Consider the following 20,416-nt stretch of genomic DNA (forward strand, 5'->3'; position numbering starts at 1 on the left):
TGTACTCTACGAGTCTACATAAGCCCAGAGGCTTCCGCGACCTCGGCCCTCAAAGCTACTTTTTATGTGGGTCAACAGCAGCTTCGGTCACTTCCATGGAAGAGTGAAAATGCAGCATACATATTTGAAATCAACAGCCAAGTGCTCAATTTTATAAACTCATTCGCTCTTAATACCTCAATTCCCTCGGCTGCACACTCCATCTCCAGCCAAGAAAGAGGCTCGTTTTTCTAGATGATAATATTACACGAATAGCTCTGCCCAAACGCCCAAATGAAGATTTTAAAAACACTCCCCTCAATCGTCGTCCTCCACATATCGCGGGCCGCTAGCACCGGGCGTCTCGGGAGGCGCAGCCGGTGTAGGTGCGCCGTAGTAACCGGTTGCTGCGGGTGTCGGCGCGCCTGCGGCCGGTGTCGGCGCAGAGTCTGCACCCCAACCGCCCTGCCATCCTGCGCCGGGCGTGGGAGCACTGGCAGCGGGCGTGGGCGCCGAGTATGCGCCCGGTGTCGGGGCTCCAAAGGCTCCCGGCGTGGGAGCACCGAGAGCACCGCCAGGAGTCGGCGCGTCGTAGGCACCGGCACTAGCGCCAGGAGTGTAGCCCCAAGTGTCGTTGCCGCTGGCGCCAGGCGTGGGAGCAGAGGCACCCCACGCAGGCGTCTTGGAGCCCGAAGCCCAGCTATCGCCGCCACCGTAGGCAGGTGTCCGCGAACCAGCGCCAAAAGCGTCGCCAGGAGCTGGAGTTCTAGCACCGGACTGCCATGCGGGGGTACGAGAGCCCGAACCGTACGCTGTGCGGCTGCCGTCGTAGGGATTGACCGTTCTTGACCCATCAGCCCACGCAGGCGTACGCGAGCCTGAGTAATCCTGGCCCTTCCAGGCAGGCGTCCGGCCACCTGTGGCCGCTGGTGTACGCGAGCCCCATGCGGGAACGCGGTCGCTGGCAGCGCCAGCAGCTGGGGTACGAGAGCCACCTTGCCAGCTGGGCATTCTGTCGCCGCGGCCACCGCCCGGTGCGCCGCGGCCTCTGCCGTTGATGTCGATGGAGGCGCCGCTCGTCTTGTCCTTGAAGTTGAGCGAGTCTCGCGGCACCGTGACAATCTTGCTCTTGGTGTGCAGCTCCACACGGCAATGCGTATCTGTGGAGTCTTTGACAATACCCAACAGTCCCTTGTAGGCACCTTTCTTGATAATGACAGTCTGATTGATGGCCCTGTCGCGACCAAACATTTTGACAGGGGTGATAGGCTTGTTCTCGGATCCGTTCTTGTGGATCTTGAGCGCAGGGTTCATGGCGCTCAGGTCCGGGCCGGAGGAGGCGGCGTTGACACGACCGCCCTTGGCCGCCACGGTGTTGACCAAGCTGGACTTCGTGACAAAGACACCAGCATTTTCGTTTGTGTCGTTGGTGTGCAGGAAGACGTATGAACGATGAATGTGGATAATCTTGCCTTGCCTCTGCTGACCAGTGTATTCCTTGACAACATCATCAAGCCGAATCTCAGATCCTTCACGATCAGCCGCAACGGCCTGCTTTCTCTTGGGAATCTTGTTGGAGATCTGGGACGGCATGACCTGTCTCGTGTCACCAAACTGGTCGAGAACGACCATCGAATCGCGGTCCACCTTGACAACGCAGCCCACAGTGGTCATGTCTAGCTGGACTAGGTCGTGGAGCGAGTACTGGCCTAGCGACCCCTGTCCACCAATGTCGCTGGCCTCACGAAGGTCCTTGCTGAAGACGGTCACTTCGTTGTTCGTGTGGTCAGTGAGCAGAGTCACTCTGTCTTCCGAAATTTTCACCACGGTTCCGACTTCATCCTGGAATCTGCTACCACCAATAACCTTGACATGATCGCCAATCTTAAATCGCTTGCGCAAACCTTTGATCGGTACCTCGATCGTTTGGCCAGTCAGGTCGCCTTCCGTCACAGTCATGGTGACAATATCACCCTGCACATTGGTAGCTTTGCCAACGACACCTTTTTGTTCACCGGAATAGACTTCAATGACATCACCAGGTAGATAAGTGACCTTGGTGTTGCTGTCTTTGAGACTAGCAGCGAGCGCCTTCAAGTCAAGATTTTCCGTACCATCTTCAGCCCCAGAGGCGAAACGCGTGACTTCTTCCAGTGTAGGGTTCACGTCAGTGAGAATCAGCTGCTGAATCTTGACATCCTTGACCTGAAATCCGTTCTCGAATTCGTCACCCATATAAGTCCAAGTGTTTGTGGTCGGGTTACCCTGAATATACCGGGGATGGCGCTTGCGTGCCTCGACTTCACTGAAGAGACGCTGAGGAGGCTTGGGGCCCGCTCCAAAGGCTCGCTTTCTTTTGCCATCTTGCGTCACGTTGCCAAGTGCATCATCACGCATACCGTAGTCGAGTCGCGGGATAAACCGGACACGCGCTTCTAAGCCATTCTCTGTCACAGCTAAGACCTGGGCAAGGTCGCCGTTGTGCTTGATGGGGCGGCGCAATCGACACCACGCGCCAGGCTCTAGAGTGGCCGTCTTGGTCACGCGAAGAAGCTCAGGCATATCTTTGATGTCCACAAGTGTCATCTTGGTTCGCGGGTAGATGTTGAGAATGCCGTCGAGAGCGACGAGAATATCTGTCTGGCGCTGGGCCTCGATGTAGACAATACCCTTCATGACGGAGTTTGTGCCGCCACGCTCAAACGCAGCCGTGATGGCGAGCTCGCCCTTTGTGCCCATACGCTCCTCGATACGCTTCATGATGGAAAAGACCACCTCGCGCTCCTTGCCTTCTTTACAGCGCACAGCCCAAATACCTGGATCATCAACACTGGGGAGTAGCAGGCGCTTGGGAACAACGGCAGATTCGCCTGTACCCTTTCCAGAGCGGTATTTGGCATAGCGTTGTCGGTAGAGCTCGGCTTGCTTTTCAGCGTCCAGGCTCGACTCCATGTCGCGACGGCGATCGAGCTCTCGATGGCGGCGATCATCGTTGAGTCGCGCAGTATCAGCGAGGTCATCGGGGTGTTCGTTGTCGATGAAGTCGCCTATTTCTTCATCTTCCTTTTCATCGTCCTCGGCCTCGTCTTCATCGTCGACTTCTGCTTCGATATCGAGGAAAGCATTGCGTCGGTCGCGACGGCGCTTTCTGCGATGTCCCTTTGCATAGTGTTAGCGGGTCGAAGGCACAAGGTTGAGTGCTAACAAACATACTCGTTGCACATCATCTTCGTCATCATCATCTTCCTCCTCCTCCTCGTCATCATCATCGTTCTGGGCCTTGCCGCCTTCATCCTCCTCCTCTTCCTCATCCTCATCTTCATCTACGTGTTTGGGACGCGCAGGTGACGTATTTTCATCTTCGTCTTCATCGTCATCGCGGACTGAATCCTTGCGGCGCTTCTCCTCCCTGCGCTGCTCGCGTTCCGGCTCCTCATCAGACAGATCAGCGGGAGCAGGATTGAAGTCCTCCTCGTCTGACGAGTCATCGAATCGAGGGTCGTTGGAAGCCATGATGAAATCAACGGCCGGTGGCGTGTCCCTCGAAAATTTTCGATGCCAGAGACTATGTGCAGGGAGCGGGGGATTAAATGGTGGTGCACTTCTAGGCGTTGTGGCTCTGGCATGTCTAGGACAAGATTGCTGGATCGCGCTGCGACGGCGAAATGCGCACGCCGGCTAATTATCGGGTGTCACCGACCTTCCACCTGTAACCAGCCGGTCGCTTTGTGGTTATCAACTGAGGTGCAGCAGCAGTAGATGGAATAAAGTGAGTACGAGACGGGAGTGTATATTATTTGATCTAAATAAATAAAACAGTATCAACAGTTGTTGCCGGTATGTTGTTTCGTGAGACGCTCAGTTTCTAGTTGACTACATTTTGTCAAGCGCTTATAAGTCTGGGCCGTCCTGGCATATACTTGGTCCACTCCAACTTAACCGACTGTTACCGAAACGCGACAACGACATATCTGAATGACAGACGATATCTTGACGTGCAAGCTCAGCTGGTGCAAATGAAAAGATGAAGGCTATCTTAATAGACAAATTTTGCACCACGTTGGACGAAGTGCGTGTATCCGAGGTCCCTAGCCCTGAGGCGACGGGTGACAACGTTCTCATCCGAGTTCGAGGTGTCGGGGTCAATTATGTCGACACTCTTTACGTGAGTATTCTGCAAGTATGCATATATATAAATCATTGTGTATCTAAACTAGCTCAGGCTCGCGGAAAACACCAAAACAACAAGAGACATGTTACTCCCCCTTTCATCCTCGGCCTCGAGTTCGCCGGTATTGTACTTGAGGCACCAGCAGACTGTGAATTTCAAAAAGGCGATGCCGTTTTTGGTGACTACGCCGGCTCGTACGCCGAGATAATCTCCTTCCCCAGAGACCAGATCTCGTCGCTGTTGCGTGTCCCCGAGGGCTGGCCGGTGGAGGCGGCCGCCGGACTCGCCGCCACCCTACCAGTGTCGTATGACGGCCTCGTCTCTGCCGGCCGCCTACGCGCCGGCGAGACTGTCCTAGTACACGCGGCTGCTGGAGGCTTGGGCGTCATGGCGTGCCAGATCGCCGCGGCCAAAGGCTGCCGCGTCGTTGGCACCGCCGGATCTGACGCCAAGTGCGCCTACGCCAAGGGCTACGGCGCGAGCGAGTGCATCAACTACTCCACGGACACGTCCTGGTGGGAAAGTGTCAATACTTTGACGGGCGGTAGAGGTGCGGATGTGGTGTTTGACCCGGTCGGGCTGGTCGAGTCCAGTCTCAAATGCACGGCGTCCAAAGGCCGCATTGTTGTGGCTGGCTTTGCAGGGTTGGGTGGCAAATTTGAGAAGATTGCCATGAATCGCATTCTCTTAAAGCAAGCGGAACTCATAGGATATGTATGCCGTTCCATTATTGATGGTGAAATTATGTTACTAACATTTGGTTTTGCAGCGTTTTGGACAGACTTTAAGGGATAATCCTGCGAAGAGAGCGGAGATCTGGGAGCAGCTCTACCCAATGCTAGAGTATTTGAGCGTCAAGCCTACTCTCTCTGTAATGTATGAGGGACTTGAGAGTGTACCGAAGGCGCTGAAAGACATGTCCGAGCGCAAAATCTTTGGCAAAGCAGTAGTAAGGCCTGCGGTGGGTGGCAGCGTCTTCCGACTGTAACTTTCGCTGCTGGAATATCCGCGGCGCGGGGCGCGGGGTGTCGATGAATGTTTTATGTATTGAAAATCCAATGACCTGCAACTCCCTACATATGTATCCCTAGGAGCACCAGGGTATAAAAAGTCGTGTACCCATTCCACCATTTTACAGCTGCCGCCGTGCTCGATGCAATGTGCAAATTTGCGAGCCAGCTACCTGGATGCCAAACAAAAGAAAGGACATGACAGAAATCTCCGTTTACAGCATATAATCCCGCCCAAAAGTCAAGTTTCAAGCCATGGTGTGTTGTTGACTGTCAACAGTCGAACAGGTTTGAAGGCCTGCTACTATGGCCCTCTGTGAGTGGGCTTCAATTGAGGCGTGCTCCCCAAATGCCTCGCCCAGCACTCACGCCCAGCCATTCGCCATAGTCATGACCTTGCAAGTGTGGCGTCCAGCCCAGATTGCCAACTTCATAGTCGCATTCCCAGCTGGCGACGGGGCTTCTCGTGTTCTCCTGCGACCCGTTGGAGGGACCCATAGATGAGGCTGAGTTGATGAGGTCCCAGATCAATACCTGGCAGTCGTCGCCACCAGAAGCCAGGGTACCACGTCGCAGGGGCGACCACTCTAGACAGTTGATTGATCCGGTATGGCCTTGAAGCTCAAGAAGAGCCTGTCCAGGCTGCCTGACGTCGAGAACGCGAATGATATTAGAGTCCTGGGCAAAGGTGGCTAGGAGATGGGTATCATGTGGCGACGTGGCAAGGCGAAGTAGAGGAGGAGGGTTAGCCATGGTCTGCTGGGCTTGTGTAGGACTGGTACGCCCCGAGCCGTCGACTGAATGAAGTTAGTACATGTCAAATGCACTGCATTTGGGATGTTGTATCTTACGTCGGTCTTCTTTAGAAGCGGGCTCATATATAATGGTGGAATGCTCGAGGCTGCGGAGATCAAACATGCGAACACTGCCGTCCTGACCACAGCTAACAAAGACATCAACGCTGTTGGCACAGAATCTGACGTCGTAGACTTCCTTGTCGTGCGCAATCAGCTGCGTCTTGGCGGTCAGCGAGGGAATATCCCAAATGGTGCAAGTGGTATCGATGCTGGACGTGATAATGAGGCTGGGGGAGACGGTGTTCCAATCGAGAGATGTCAGAGGAGCGGTGTGGTCAGGCGTCTTTGAGTTTGACAATAGTGCCAGAGGGGTCAGTTTGGATGCGGCGGGATCCCGGGGACCACTGCGCGTAATATTGTTTCCCGGGTTCGAGGGCGTATCAGAAGGCAAGGACCATAGCCGAAGATGATCGCCCGAGGTGGCCAAAAGGTCTGTGGATTGCTTCTGAGAGGACGGCGGCTCCCAGAGGAGACGAGTTACAGGGTACGAGTGCGTAGCTTCGGCAAGCTTTGTGAATTCGAGACTGTATTTGGAAGCGCCAGGAGTATAGACGTCTTGGGGTGTCGGAACAATGTGAGAGTCGAGAATTTGAATCTGGGCTGGTTAGGCTGGCGCTGGTCTGTAGGAGAACTGAGTACGTACAAAGTTGTGCCCGTCTTCGAGGTAGCTGCCGACGGCAATCTTGCCAGCGCTGTTGCCTTGAGGTCTCCATTTGCACCAATCGAAAGCATAGACAGCCCAGGGTGCGAGATAGTTGCTGGGGCCAGGCTGCGTGTTTGCGACATCGTATCCCATCCCGCTAGGAGAGCCTTCCGACATGGACGAGTCGGCGCGGGGACGAATATCGGCCAGACCCAATGGCGCGTTTGCGACGTTACGCTGGGAGCCAGCAGGACCATACTTGGCAGCATCGGGGGTCGAAGTAAACTGCGGTCCGGAGCCGCCTGGTGTGGTGGGAGTGTAGGCATGGTACGAGGACGAGGAAGCAGCGTCGTAGCCGGCTGCGGGGCTTGAGCGCGAATAGTTATGAGAGAGGCTCAGCGGGGGCTTGACCATGGTGGACGAGTAGTCCTGCATGGGCGACTGCTGTTGGGATTGAGGCTGCTGCTGCTGCTGCGGCTGCTGTTGCTGTTGCTGCGGCTGCGGCTGGAGGCCATGCAGGCCGGGCAGCTGGGGGGGCAGCTGGGGGGGCGCGTTGGAAGACATTGGATGAGGGCGCGATGCCATACCACCAGGTTGCAGGACGTTGGGGACGGCCGAGATGGAGGCGCTGGCAGTGGCACTCGCTGACGAGAGACGCGGAGGGGGCGCAGACAATGGCGGCGGTGCGTGGTCGAACTTGATCTGGGGATGGTAGTCGCGAAGAGGAGCAGCCGACATTTGCGAGCCGGCGGCCATGTGCAGCTCGTCGTGGGAGCCGTTGTGGGAGCCGTCGTGGGAACCGTCGTAGCGCCCCATGATGGGTTGAGGTGGTCGCGTTGAGGGCGCCTGCTGTGATTGGCTCATTGGTGGTGGGCGGACGGGGCCAGTGAGGGAAGTGGTAAGGCGGCCGGGCGGTTGGTGGTGAGGCGATGGGGGCGCCCTCCAGATGGTCTCAGCCCGCGCGTTGTTGCGTAACGGGGTCAGAGCCTGGTTTCCAGTTGCAGCAGGGCGGGACAAGAAGGCGGCGTGCTTTGTTGGATTTTTTTGGTCACTTGAAAGCTCCTGCAGCCGCGGCCAGCCAACGTGCCGCAGATGCTGCTGTCTGCTCAGGCTGCGGGTGGGCGGCGAGCTTTTTTCTTTTTTGCCCGCGCGGACTGTTGGCTTGCTTGCTTGCTTAAGGAGGGCAAAGACGAAGCTGACACCGACTCGTTGCGTGAATTGTACTTTTGATGGATGAGACTTTGCCTTGGGCAAAAAAAACTGCAAGCTGGTCCTGTCCTTGCGTGTCGTGTCGTGGTGCTTTTTGTCTACGACTTGCCCAACTGCCAACTCTTAGGGAGGTTGGTACTCCGTACTTGTATCTGATCGTCTGGTATCGGTGGGCAGTGCTGCTGTGGTGGGCCGCGAGGAATTCCGAGCAAATCAATGCACAATCTGCCATGAGTAGATATTATAGTTTTCAATTTTAATTTTCGTATTGGGTACCTACCTCTCCTACCCGAGGCAGATGCCACCCTCATAGTAAATAGATCTGATTGCGACCTACCTACCTACCGTAGTACTAATGTAAGTACCCAGGTGCCTGCCTTTAGCACGCGCACCGCCCAAGTAAACCCCTAAGTACCTATCTCTGGACACCTCGCGGCTCTAGAAAGGTACTTACTGTGTGGAACAGAACCAGGCAGCTGCCGTCCCAGTCCTGTATCAGTTTCAGCGGGCGAAATGGCTCCAAAGAAATCAGATTTCCAGATTACCCATATGTATACAATGTCAAAATCCTTAAAAGACGTACTTAGAGGCTGCAAGAATAGGTGCATCACCCCTTGTCCATGTATGCATATATGTACCTTATTCATAGACCTGGGTAAGTACTTACCTAAGCTGCAAAGTAGCTTGGCCCTATAAGTACTTCTGAAGCCTCGACTTTCCTAGCAATAAATGGATGAAGGTGCCCAGGGCAGGTACGTACAGCTCGGCAGGCAGCTCTGGCGGCACATGCGACTTACTCTCGGCCCCCATACCTGACCTCGTGAGCACCTCTGTCTACAGCCACGACGTGACATTCTATCTTACTGCAACCCGTCTCTTGTTTCTTGCGATTTGTTTTCCCAGCAGAATGTTTTCATAGGACCGCGATCCTACCCCTTCCGCCTGCAGGCCACCAAGCAGACCAGTAGCCGACATGTCCAGCGCAGACAGTATCTCGAGTCCTAATCTGCGGCCCCCAATACTGGCCGCTTTTCGCAGCCCTCCAACGCGCTCATCGACCGAATACCAGCTCACCGAGCTAGACCCGAAGCCAGAATACCCTGAAATGTCGCTGGAACAAAGCTACGACAACCGTAGGCAGTCTGCGCCGTCCTACAGAGACAAGTCGGACGATGGCTGGAGTAACCACGCGCCCAGCTCGGCAGGCTCGCCTTCCACATCGAAACGGCGAGCCATGTTTCACGGCCCCCCTCCTCCCATCTCAGGCTCCATTATGAGAAGTAATCGCTCTCCAGCAAGCTCCGATGCAGGCCGATCCCAGGGCATCGTCGCCGCCAGCACTGCTCAGCTTGGCAGCCTTTTGTTCCACCCGCCTCGCCAACGTGGCCAGGTGCGTCCAGACTCGGCATGGCGTGCCTTTAGTCGCAGGGAGCGGGCTATTGAGGCGGAAATTCAGCAGCTGCTTGACCTTCAGGCTACAGGATTGATTGCTGGCAGCGGTAGATTGCCAGGCGACGGCGATGACTATAGCGGCACTGGCAGTAGTACACCAACAGGGACCTTCTACTCCACCGCAACTTCCAAATCGAGAATGATTAACTCGCTACATACGCCAGCGCGTTCGACTAAAGATGGCAATGTTATACCAGTGCGACAGCCCGCAGCTGGTAAGCCTCTCGGTCTCAGATCGGCCAGAGCCGGCTTGCGTAAAGCGATGGCAGCACTGGTGGAACTGAAGCAGGAAGAGGACGCCCATGTCGATGCGGCGCTGTCCGAACGCAAAAGAGCCTTGAAACATCTATCACGCTTATCAGCGAAAAGAAACGGCGTCGACAACGAGCTCCATGAGCTTGAGGATAATGAGGAGGAGCCTCTGGGCAAAGAGATACGGGAGCTAGGTTTGAAATATAATTCTCTGACACAGGAAATCAGACAGCTAGAGGAGAAACTCATGGCAATGCGAAACCAGCGCAAGTTCGTAAGAGAAAAAATGGAAGATGTGCAAAACCGGCGTGATGCTGGGTTAAGCGGCTATCGTGGTGCGCTCAAAGACATCGATGCTGAGCTTCAATCAATAATGATGCACCCACCAGTCCAGCCGCTTGATCCCGAGGTTTTCTCTTATCCTGGCGCTGCAGGAAATGGTGCCGAAAGCTCTGGGGGCGTGGAGTTTCTAGGATTGATCCCTGAACGGCGAACACCTGCCATGGCCACATCTTGGTGGGAGCAAGAGGTCAACATGCTCGACCAACGCAGACGGCAGATTAGCAAAGAAAGGCAGGCGTTAGAAGACGGCAGTGCTGTATGGCGTGAGGTGACGAAACTCGTGACAAGCTTTGAATCAAGCTTACGACATCTGATGAAGACTGGCGCGCCGCAAGTCCCTCCATCGGCCAAGGGTAAAGAGAAAGTCCCGTCACAGGAAAGTCTCATCAAAGATCACCTGGAAAAGATGGACGATGTTGTTGCTCAGCTCGGGAGGTGTTTGAGTCAGGCTGAGTCTGAGCGATGGAACCTGCTGGTATGTGCGATTGGAGCTGAGCTGGAGGCTTTTCGTGAGGCCCAGGATATGCTCAAGAGCTTCTTCGAGGAAGAAACGTCGTCGCAACCAGAGACATCTCAAAATGAAGAGATCCCAGAACTGCACCACGCAAGCCAGACTATAGACGAGAGCGATAACGAGGTCCCACCAGATTTACTTGCCTCGACTGACGATGCATCGAACAAGGGAGCCCTCGGAGCAGGTGACGAGGTCGAAACAATAGCAGAGTTAAAGAGAGTTGACAGTGAGAATGATGTGCCGCCTGAATTCCTGGCCGAACTGGGAAGGGAGGAATAGTGTGCCGTAAATTTGTACCTCCATGAACTTGGGGCACCTTCGGTTAGCAACTCAGCACCCAATATGACTTTTTATTCATCAACTTTTGTTTAATCTACGGTCATGTTCAACGCTCGAGCTCACTTGTTCTTCGTACATTGTTCGTCACTGGTCGATACGAGCACAACGGTCAGAGAAGAATACACAATAAATATCCATATCTCGTAAATCCTAAACTTTGCATACGTGTGGGTAACAAAAAATTGACAAAAACGCCCTTAACAAAAAAGAAAACGATATACTATGGCACACGGCCGCTAACGCCCGTTCTATCCCCGTTCTACTTAGTTACAAGCTGATGCTTGGGCAGGGTAGTGACACGTCGTGCACGGCGGCGGCGGCGGCCTTGGGTGAAGGTGAGTAGCGAGGTTTGAATCCCATGAGTCCCAAAATTTGTCGCAAATTCTGTCCTTGAGCCGTTCTGACCTTCTATCGCGTGCGTTCGAAGAAGCTGCTGGAGCCGGCGATGGCCACGGACTGATCCATGACCCATTCGCCGAGACCGAGGTACTTGTCGATCCACTTGTTGGCTTCCTTGTTGTCGCCGGCGACCTTTTCCGTCTTGAAGCTGGCGACGCTGTCTCGTTAGCCAGAGCCCAATTCTCGCCGCGGATGCTCGGCAAGCGCCCGCGTCGGCGACGAACCCGGGGGGGGGGGGGGGGGGGGGTTCGGTTTGTACTCACGTCAAGCCGGTCGATCGCTTCATGCCCGCAAGAAATGCGGAGACTATGGGAGTGTCGTGCGTTAGGATTCAGCGGGTACCGGAAAAGAGAGGACCTGTACGTACTGAGGACGGCGTCAAAGGCATAGTGCGTCAATCGTCCGACCTTTGACCATAATCCGAACGTCAGTAGGTTGAGGAGCTGCAAGAGAAGGAGAATCGTCTTAGACAAGAGCCCAAAAACCAGAAACGGTTATGTGAACCACTCGGCCGAACAAAGGGGAAAGCTCGGCCTCTGAAAAGGAGGGACTGGCGGGCGCAAGATGCGCCGGCTTTGTGCCGTTGCGATGCGATCACGACCACCTCGGCGGAAGGTGACCGCAAGACAAGGGCGGAGAGCTGCCACACACGGTGCCGGGGGGGGATCTTGTCTACTTACAACCATTTTTTCCGTATGGTATTATGTGATATGGGAGAGCGATGGTGTCGGTCGTCTCGTAGGCGCGTCGGGGAGAGAGATTGTAGTCGATGCTGGCCGAGGTTTCGAAGATGGGCTGAGGTGACGGTGGTTGCGTGGGCAACCTCGTCAGGCGGAAGGCCAGCTGTGGCGGGTGATGGCCCCGATAACGTCGGCCACCCACTTCTCGGCACCACCCACTTCTCGGCAGGTCAAGTAGAATAATAGCACGAATTTCAATATAGCATAATAAAGCTAAAAAAAATCTAAATAACATAATTTATATACTAATTAATAGAGAATTAGATAGAGAATAAGAATTAAGATAGATTAATAGGAAATTCGTAGTTAGTCCTATTTAATTATACTTTAAGCTATTAGTAAGTATTTTTAATATTTATTACTTTAATAAATAATTAGTTAGGATTAGTAGTAACTATTTAGTATTTTTTAGGCTATATAAGAGTTATTTTTACTTTAAGTTCTAAGATCTTCTATTTTAAAAAAATAATTTAGGCTTATTATATATTAAATTACTTTTTTATTTTTTCTTATATTTACTTAATAATATATATATTACTTAACTATTATATATTATTAAGAAAAAGATAATAAAGTTATAATTTACTAGCTAGTATATTAACTTCTAATAGACCTTCTATAAGAATCCTTTTAGTACTTAAAGATAGTATTTTTAATATTATTTTAATAAAGTTAAGTAATAGATTATTTATTAATAACTTTACTATATTAACTAGCTAAAGGCTAGCCTTTTATTAATAAGAAAGTATATTTTTTTATAATAATCTTATTTTTTTTATAATAATATAATATTTAAGAAAAATTCTCTTATTAATAAATAAAGAATCTATATCCTATAGCTATTTTCTAAGCTCCTTATAATAACTAGCTTTAACTAAGCTAAAAATAGTTATATTAAAAGGCTAGAGAATATAAGAACTATAAGATAGAAGAAAAAGTAAGTATATATTATTTAAATAATATTTATATAAGAATTTAGTTATATAATAACTTCTATAATTATCTAAAATTAGAAAAAATTATTAGTTAGATTAAGCCTTAATTTAAAAAATAAAGATAACTTATAATTAATATATAATAATTTAATTATTAATCTAGCTTTAAGAGATTACCTAAAAAAACTAGCCTTTAAAGAAGGCTAGTTTATTAGGAAATTACTATTATTATATATTCTTTTTATTAAAAATAACTAATAATAGAAAGCTTTTCTTATCTATTAAGATATACTTAAAAATTATAATCTAAAAATATTAACTAAACTACTTCTTTAAAGTAATTTACTTCTAGGATAATCCTAGTACTAAGCTATTCTTATAAAGTCTTATTACTAAGCCTATTTTATCTATATTATATTAATTCTTAGGCATTAGCATGACCGTGCGGAAATCCTTCGCCCGTCTGCCCAATCGCGCGACGCCGCGCGACCTGGGTGAGCTCCGCTCGGGTGTGTCGCGCGACCCGCTTCAGCTGCGCGAGCCAGGCATCTTTGCAGAAAACTGTTATCCGTTTTTCGACTTTCGGCATGCTCTTTTTCCGATGCCGTAACGCGTGAACCGTACACTAGCCAGATACAGTTTGCGTTGCGCCACGATGACAAGATGTAACGAAGTCTACTCGCAGCAATGTGGCCACGCTAAGCGGCGTACATTAGCGGTGTTCGGCCATGTCCTCCTGTTGCGTCGATGTCGGCGCCTCTAAGAGACCATGGTTCAGTAAAGCTCTTTTTATGATAATTTAAAGACCTTTGATTGATAGTTTCACATCCCGCGATAGTGGCAAATCCATTTTCCGACGCCCACAAGAGCGCCTTTCTGAAAGGCGTTGCAGGAAGAATATTGTTCCGCTAGAACCACCTCCGAAGCTTTGGCTCCATAATTCTAGCCAGGTGCAGACTAGCGCCACATGACAAGATGTCAACAAAGCCGGCTGGCAAGATCGTCGTCCTGGGCTCAACGTCTTCCTGCTCTCTCTGTGCCATGGCTGATCGCGGGAGAGTGGAAGAGCTCGAAAAGCTACTCCGCGAGGCGGAACTGCGCGCCGCAGAGTCCGAAAAACGGGTTGAGGAATTCGATGAACAACTTCGTCAAGAGCGTCAACGCGTCGAGGAATCCGACAAACAACTTCTTCAAGAGCAGCAACGTGCTAATAGGGAACAACAACGAGCCGAAGCATCCGAAGAACTGAGTCGCCCCACAACACTGTGCGAGTATATTGCTGCTTGTCACAGTCTCGTCTTTGCCAAATTTACTGTTGAAAGGGACAGAGCACTCACATCAAAAGGCTCCATCACCAACCCGAGAAATAAATTATGCCCAACTAGTCTGAAGCCGTGGCCAGACTTTATAGAGCAACAGAGAATAGCATCTGGCGCTATTCACGATACGATACCTGAAAACATCCGTCCCTTCGAGTCGCGAAGCTTTCTTTCCGGCCTGGGCAATAGGATTTCACAGCGACCGATCGCAAACGAAAAGGGCCTGGAATATTTTTTGCATAACAGTGTGGAGGATCCAGTCAGGTCGATCCTTCACCAACTTAAAGAGGGGAAACATATCAGGAATGTATACAACATCGGCGATGGTATCATCTTTGAGAACCATCCAAGCGCAATAAGTGATGTCGGAGAAGAGGTTGTCGAGCGAGAGAGTCCGTCACCTCCACGAACTCCCGACCAAGGGCGAGTTTCCAACCAGCTTCGACCGGATCAGATATGCGTTTATCGATCTCACGGTGCTACTTCCGCAAGGCGCAGCATGGTCTACGTTTGCGAATACAAGCCACCGCATAAACTGACAGCTCCGCAACTTCGCGCCGGACTACGACCGATGAATGTATACAAAGAAGTTGTTAACCGCAAAACTGTCCCGACATCGACCGATCCAGACGGACTGTTTCAGTACCATGCCGAAAGGCTAACGACTGCTGCTATATCGCAAACATACCATTACATGATGGAGGGCGGGCTCGAGTATGGCCTACTGACGACGGGCGAGACGATTGTGTTTCTAAAAGTTGATTGGGATGAGCCGAGTACGCTGTTCTACCACTTGGCAGAACCGAACTCAGAAGTCTTTGCCCACCCGAACAATCTCCACGCTTGCACAGCCGTTGGCCAGTATTCAGCCTTCACTCTCTTGGCTTTGGGGTCACCGGGTCAGCGGCGAGAACACGGCCAAGAAGAGCGCCGTACGGTGATTATGGGGCTAAAGACATGGGTGGAAGATTTTGAGAGCACACTGCGATCTATTCCAGCAAGCGAGCGTTCCGCGCCGGGGGACTCAGTATATACGCAGCCGACAACATACAAAAGCATCGATCGGTCGCCATATCTATTTCGGTTTAAGCGAGTACCAGCTATCTACGACGATGAGCAGGAGAGTCTGCCAACAAGAACACGTTCCCCAGAGTCATCGGACGATGATGCAGCACGACCGCTCCCAGAAACACCGAGCCCAGCAGAACGGCGAGCACGCGGCCAAGCACAGGAGCCGAGACGGAGTCAGAGAATTCAAGCTCAGCGGTCAAGTGGCTCTGCATCGAAGCGAAGCGCAGAGCGTGCGGGGCAGTATTGCACACAGAAATGTCTCATGGGGCTAGTAAGAGGGACGCTCCTTGACATTTCTTGTCCCAATGTGAGACTTCATAGCAAGCAGCCCGCTCAAACTGTCACTCGATTGGCTACTCGACATCCTGTCAGTCATGAGAAGTGGCTCCAGCTGCTCAGGCAGCAGCTGGAAGAGTCGTTGGACAACGGAGTGACGCCTCTCGGGGAGGTCGGTTCACGCGGTGCTTTATTTCGCGTCACCCTGGTCAAGTACGGCTACGTCTTTGTCAGCAAAGGGACCGTGCGGGCGTTCATCGAAGATCTTCAACACGAAACTGCGGTCTACAAGCGTCTCGAATCGCTGCAAGGCTTCACTGTGCCTGTATTCTTGGGCAGCATTGATCTTCAGCCGATGAATAAGATATACTACTATGACCACCGCGTCTACATTGTGCATATGTCCTTTCTATCATGGGCCGGCTACAAGCTGGACAACCTACACCTTGCTCATGACATGGAACAACGGCTTGCGGACAAAACACTGCAGTCGCTTCGCGCAATGCATGTGCATGGCGTCGTCCACAAGGATATGCGGAGAAGCAATATGTTGTTTAACCCTGAAATGAGCCGTGTGATGATTATCGATTTCGAAAGATCGCTTCTCGTGCAGCCAGCCAGACTTCCACTGAATCAAATAGTCCCGAAGAAGCGCTCGTGGGTCTCTAGTACGACAGAGGACAAATTGCCAGCCGCATTTCGGCTGGCGAAGGGCCGCATTAATGATATTCGTGAAGATATCATCATGGCGAAAACTGCCTTTTTTGAGCTGAGTTGGGGCAATACGCGATAATGGAAGTGAGAGAGTCGGGCTCGATCTTGTCCTAGGGTGCTAAGATAAGCATCACACGTCATTCTTGTCGGAGGAACCCATCTGGACCGACGAGACGCTGCGCCAGAAGTATCAAATCACGGATTTATCATTCACGAATGGTATTCGCGACTTCAACGACCTCAATGAAAATCCTGAAACTCGGGTCAAAACTCAGAGGGGGAAGCAGCAGTCTGACGAAGGTGGCATCCGGACAGACATGGATGGGAATGAGAGTGCAGCCCTTATGTACGATCATGAGGCTGTGCACAAGTTTGCCGCAGAGTATCTCGAGGCTACACTAGCGAAGGAGACGCTATTTATAGACGTCCACCAGTGGACTCAGGCTAAGGAGTACAGACCGGACTCGACGGTGAGAGAGAAAGAAGAAGCGCGGATTGCCATCGCGCTAATACAAGTCTTCAACTACATGTTCTGGCGCGGGGTCAGGTATGGCTATGTCGCCGCTGGAAAATCCTTGGTGCTACTTCACTACGACCGAGCAAAGCCGCTTGTGTTATATTGGCATCTTTGTGTACTAGAGAAGGTTCAACAACCGAGGTCCGGGTCGATGTTTTTTGTCAGTCTTGCAGATGAATATGGGATTTGGTCATGGGGCGTTCAAAGGAAGATTGTTGTTCCGGCTGGTAGCGTAGCACACAGTCCTCACAAACGGCCGCAAGCATTGAACTGATACCCGGAACGTCACACTTACTTTGAGAATGCTTGAATATATCTTATGAAGCAAATGAGTCCTAAAGCGGGACCGCAAGGGGACTAAAAGAAACTTTATATCTTATAGACCTTTTATCGCATTGACGAGATGCGCGGGTCATCAGTGTTTGAATTGATCACATGGCATCGGAGACAACTTGACCTCTTCCAGACTAGGCCAAGGCATAGCGTGCCTAATAACATTTTCGTCTCTGCCCGACTTACTCCACCAAAGTCATATGATTCGCATAGGCGACCTACGTCGATGCCCCACAGACTGTCCAGCCATTGCAGAAGACCTTTTGATACGTCATGCCACGTTACCTAATTCGTCACGAGGGGAATTTTTCGGCTATCTGTTTCGTACTGTCATTCAACATACATTCCGCGCGACTGTCTTGCTCTACTTTGAGGGGAGTCGCAGTTTGCAACAACGACAATATTTGTTCTTGCTATGAAAAAAGACTACACGTCAGTGCGATACAATACGGAACACACTTGCCAGCTGTCTGGCTGGCTAGCATAACGTGATTGCCATGGTTAATCCTGTCTGAATCCCAACCCTTTACCCGATTCTTAACAGTTGCTAACGGATTGCAAAGGTTGATGAAGCACTATCTGGAAAGTCCACTTTCATTGTTGGCTCGACATTTCCCGCAGTTGATCATATCAGAACTTTACACTGGAAGAAGCGGCGATACCCGGGCCGATGCAGAATCACGATCGGAGGACAAGCTCTCGAATATGAGCTGTTGGAAAAGGATGGCGATGTGACTGTCGCGGCCGAAACGGAGGTCGACGTGTATGAAATGGATGTGTATTTCACTCTCTAGGGTAAAATAAACTTTCCACAAGTGGTTGCCCTCGATGCTTGGGAGTGCGGATATAGAGCTGGTTCACCTTTCTTAATTCAACAGTCCCCCAATTCTCGTCTCGGAATACCTCAGAAGGGTCTATCTCATCGGCTTCCCAATCTATTTCGAAGTCGATGGCGTCGTTTAGCACATGCGCCCTTACGCAAGCCGTTGTATAATCATTTCCCCATGTCGCCAATTGCTCCATTCTTCGGAAAAAAGACGGCGAAACGAACTTCGAAAGCTCAGTTTTGTAAACATATGCAATGGTGTAGTCGACCTTTTGCCTCGATGGACATTGTCTGCCATGGCCGGTAGAGGCATCCTCGCAGCCCGCTGTCAAGCTCTTCATACCCAAGTTGCTGGCGAAGCTCGACAAGTTACCATCGGTTATTTGGTTACTCGCTTGTGCGCCAACTTCTGACGAATGGAGACGCCGTTTCCGAGGGATAGTTGACACTGACCGCCGCCTGTTGGAAGAATCGGTATCTGGGCTTTTGGCAGCTTGTCGGGTCGCCTCATATAGCCTTTGAAATGGACCCCCTTCTTTGCAGTAGAAAGCCAGTCGTCTGAAAATTTCCTGTCGTTCCACGCAAGACACATGCTGTGACCTCACGTAAGCTTCGACATCGGAGGCCTTGAAACAGCGGCGAACCATCTTCAGCTGCCTCTCGCTGAAGCTAATTGAGGAGAAAGCTAACTCCTCCAGGTTCAGTTTCGAAACCTCCCTGTAGAAGTTGTCTTTATCGGCGTCGTCGTTTAGCGCTCGAATGAATGCGGCACATTTTTTCAGTTCGTTCGAACCTAGTAGTGGTGATCGAAGTTGTGATCTGGCATGTTCGAAGCAAGCTACTATTCTTGACTGATCTTGTAGATCACGAATCAATTTTGCAGCATCGCTGAGCATTTCAGGGTGGCAAAATAGATCCAAATTGTGAGTAATTCCGCCATCGGTTGAGACATCAAGTCGCAGCATATTGTCCAGATTTCATGATTGGGAAGTAAACTGGGATGGAATGATCTGGCGCGAGTGTTGAAGCGGGGTAGGTGGATATTGTTTTTGCCTGCTTACAAATATGGTTCAGTGCTCAGCCAGATCATCTCGGGGGAAGCGACGCCTACTACTAGGGCTATGCGACCCATCAAGGAATTAAACTGAGACGAGATTATCTGGAGAAAGTGCTTTAAGTGGTAGGTTTCGTCCGCCTGCGTGCATAGAAGTATGTTCCAAGCCTCCAGAAGCTTTCACTTCAGATCAACTCAGCTGAGATCATCTCGGCCAGCCGGGCCGCCCCTACCATCTCAACGCTATGCGGATCATCATGTCTTTTTTTCTACTCACGAGTCCGAAAGACGATAAATTGTTGCGCCTTGCAAATCAGGCAGTCGAGAAGTAGTGATCTACATTGATGCAAGAATAAGACATCATGGCTTCGGCTGCATGAGCCACGATATGCCTCCGCTGATCGTTGGGCCAGTATCTATATTAAATAAGTATGACCTCCTGCTACGCTTCAAGCTGGACATCGATCTTTAGTCGGCCTCATGGAAACTATGGCTCTCAATGCAGGGAACCAGGTGCAAAAGTTGCTCGGCAAGCACGGGCTGGATACATGCTCACAGGGTACGTTCCTCTGGCTTTGTCTAAGTCATTCGGCTGATTAACAAAGGAAGATACAAATGCTGCCGCAGGTGAACATGAGACCAGCCACGCCAAACGCGCGACCTCACCTGCAAGTACTACCAGCGAAAAAGGACGACCAAGTAAATTAACCTCTACCATCGTCTACGCTGCTTAGCTGATCAATGCAAGATACTCCCCAAAACGAGAACGAAGCCGCCGACGCACCAAACGATGCCGCCGAACATGCTACCCGGCTAGATGCCTTGCTATCTGCGTTGTCTAATTTAGAAATCGCGGACCAGTGTCCCTCACCTGTGAACGAAGACAGTGAGGAAGGTGACGCACTGTCTGACACTGAGCATTCTACAAATCCGGCGTCTCCAACAACGCCACCATACGAGTATGGAGACACAGACGATGAATATGAATTTGTAGTTGGGAACGGGATGCAGATGCTCTGACTTACAAGAAGTAGCCAGTAGCTATTCGGCGAAGAGTGGGGCACAGGTCACCCTCGCATTGCTGCCTGAGCATAAAAGGGCGCCTCTGCCCCCTCTCCAGTACTTTAGAACGATAATTTTACAAAAGAGACTGACACTGAAAATTACGAAGCAATGAACAACTCAGACGAATTATGTGTTATGTTTATATGCGACCAAACGGAAATTCGGCCGGTGGTCAAGAAGATCATTGCGTCTCTTCCGTCGCTTACTATAACTCCGGTCGACCAGACTCGAAATGGCACGCACTCACATTATGAAGACACTGAAGAGATCAAAGCCTTGAGCAGAATCATTCTCAATAATGTGAGCCAGAGAACCGATAGACGCGTAGAAGAAGGCTAATCGACCACAAACAAGGTCAAAAATAACCCGAGTGTCTTCTTGCGCCTCAAAAAGCAGATG

At 51.1% G+C, this 20,416-nt stretch overlaps 6 protein-coding genes across 6 annotated transcripts; 3 read left to right on the plus strand and 3 right to left on the minus strand.

Annotated features, from left to right (window-relative positions):
* Positions 1 to 297: 297 nt before the first annotated feature.
* On the minus strand, positions 298 to 3,492 carry V2A60_000360 (Spt5 C-terminal nonapeptide repeat binding Spt4-domain-containing protein; the record flags this gene model as incomplete). Its single annotated transcript, XM_083251731.1, has 2 exons — positions 298 to 3,138; positions 3,193 to 3,492. The coding sequence occupies 2 exons, from the start codon at positions 3,490 to 3,492 to the stop codon at positions 298 to 300; spliced, it is 3,141 nt and encodes a 1,046-aa protein (XP_083107857.1).
* Positions 3,493 to 4,003: 511 nt separating this feature from the next.
* On the plus strand, positions 4,004 to 5,138 carry V2A60_000361 (NADPH:quinone oxidoreductase family protein; the record flags this gene model as incomplete). The annotated part of the gene is made up of 3 exons (XM_083251732.1): positions 4,004 to 4,144; positions 4,202 to 4,864; positions 4,920 to 5,138. The coding sequence occupies 3 exons, from the start codon at positions 4,004 to 4,006 to the stop codon at positions 5,136 to 5,138; spliced, it is 1,023 nt and encodes a 340-aa protein (XP_083107858.1).
* Positions 5,139 to 5,487: 349 nt separating this feature from the next.
* V2A60_000362 (WD40-repeat-containing domain protein) lies at positions 5,488 to 7,524 on the minus strand (the record flags this gene model as incomplete). The annotated part of the gene is made up of 3 exons (XM_083251733.1): positions 5,488 to 5,957; positions 6,012 to 6,612; positions 6,661 to 7,524. The coding sequence occupies 3 exons, from the start codon at positions 7,522 to 7,524 to the stop codon at positions 5,488 to 5,490; spliced, it is 1,935 nt and encodes a 644-aa protein (XP_083107859.1).
* Positions 7,525 to 8,842: 1,318 nt separating this feature from the next.
* On the plus strand, positions 8,843 to 10,708 carry V2A60_000363 (uncharacterized protein; the record flags this gene model as incomplete). Its single annotated transcript, XM_083251734.1, has 1 exon — positions 8,843 to 10,708. The coding sequence occupies one exon, from the start codon at positions 8,843 to 8,845 to the stop codon at positions 10,706 to 10,708; it is 1,866 nt and encodes a 621-aa protein (XP_083107860.1).
* A 468-nt stretch (positions 10,709 to 11,176) lies between these two features.
* Positions 11,177 to 11,853, minus strand: V2A60_000364 (mitofissin; the record flags this gene model as incomplete). The annotated part of the gene is made up of 4 exons (XM_083251735.1): positions 11,177 to 11,324; positions 11,431 to 11,473; positions 11,535 to 11,574; positions 11,848 to 11,853. The coding sequence occupies 4 exons, from the start codon at positions 11,851 to 11,853 to the stop codon at positions 11,177 to 11,179; spliced, it is 237 nt and encodes a 78-aa protein (XP_083107861.1).
* A 1,964-nt stretch (positions 11,854 to 13,817) lies between these two features.
* Positions 13,818 to 17,866, plus strand: V2A60_000365 (uncharacterized protein; the record flags this gene model as incomplete). Its single annotated transcript, XM_083251736.1, has 3 exons — positions 13,818 to 16,281; positions 16,346 to 16,692; positions 17,636 to 17,866. The coding sequence occupies 3 exons, from the start codon at positions 13,818 to 13,820 to the stop codon at positions 17,864 to 17,866; spliced, it is 3,042 nt and encodes a 1,013-aa protein (XP_083107862.1).
* Between the last annotated feature and the right edge of the window lie 2,550 nt (positions 17,867 to 20,416).

The sequence above is a fragment of the Cordyceps javanica genome, chromosome 1 (assembly GCF_051103115.1).
Source record: "Cordyceps javanica chromosome 1, complete sequence".
Taxonomy (NCBI): domain Eukaryota; kingdom Fungi; phylum Ascomycota; class Sordariomycetes; order Hypocreales; family Cordycipitaceae; genus Cordyceps; species Cordyceps javanica.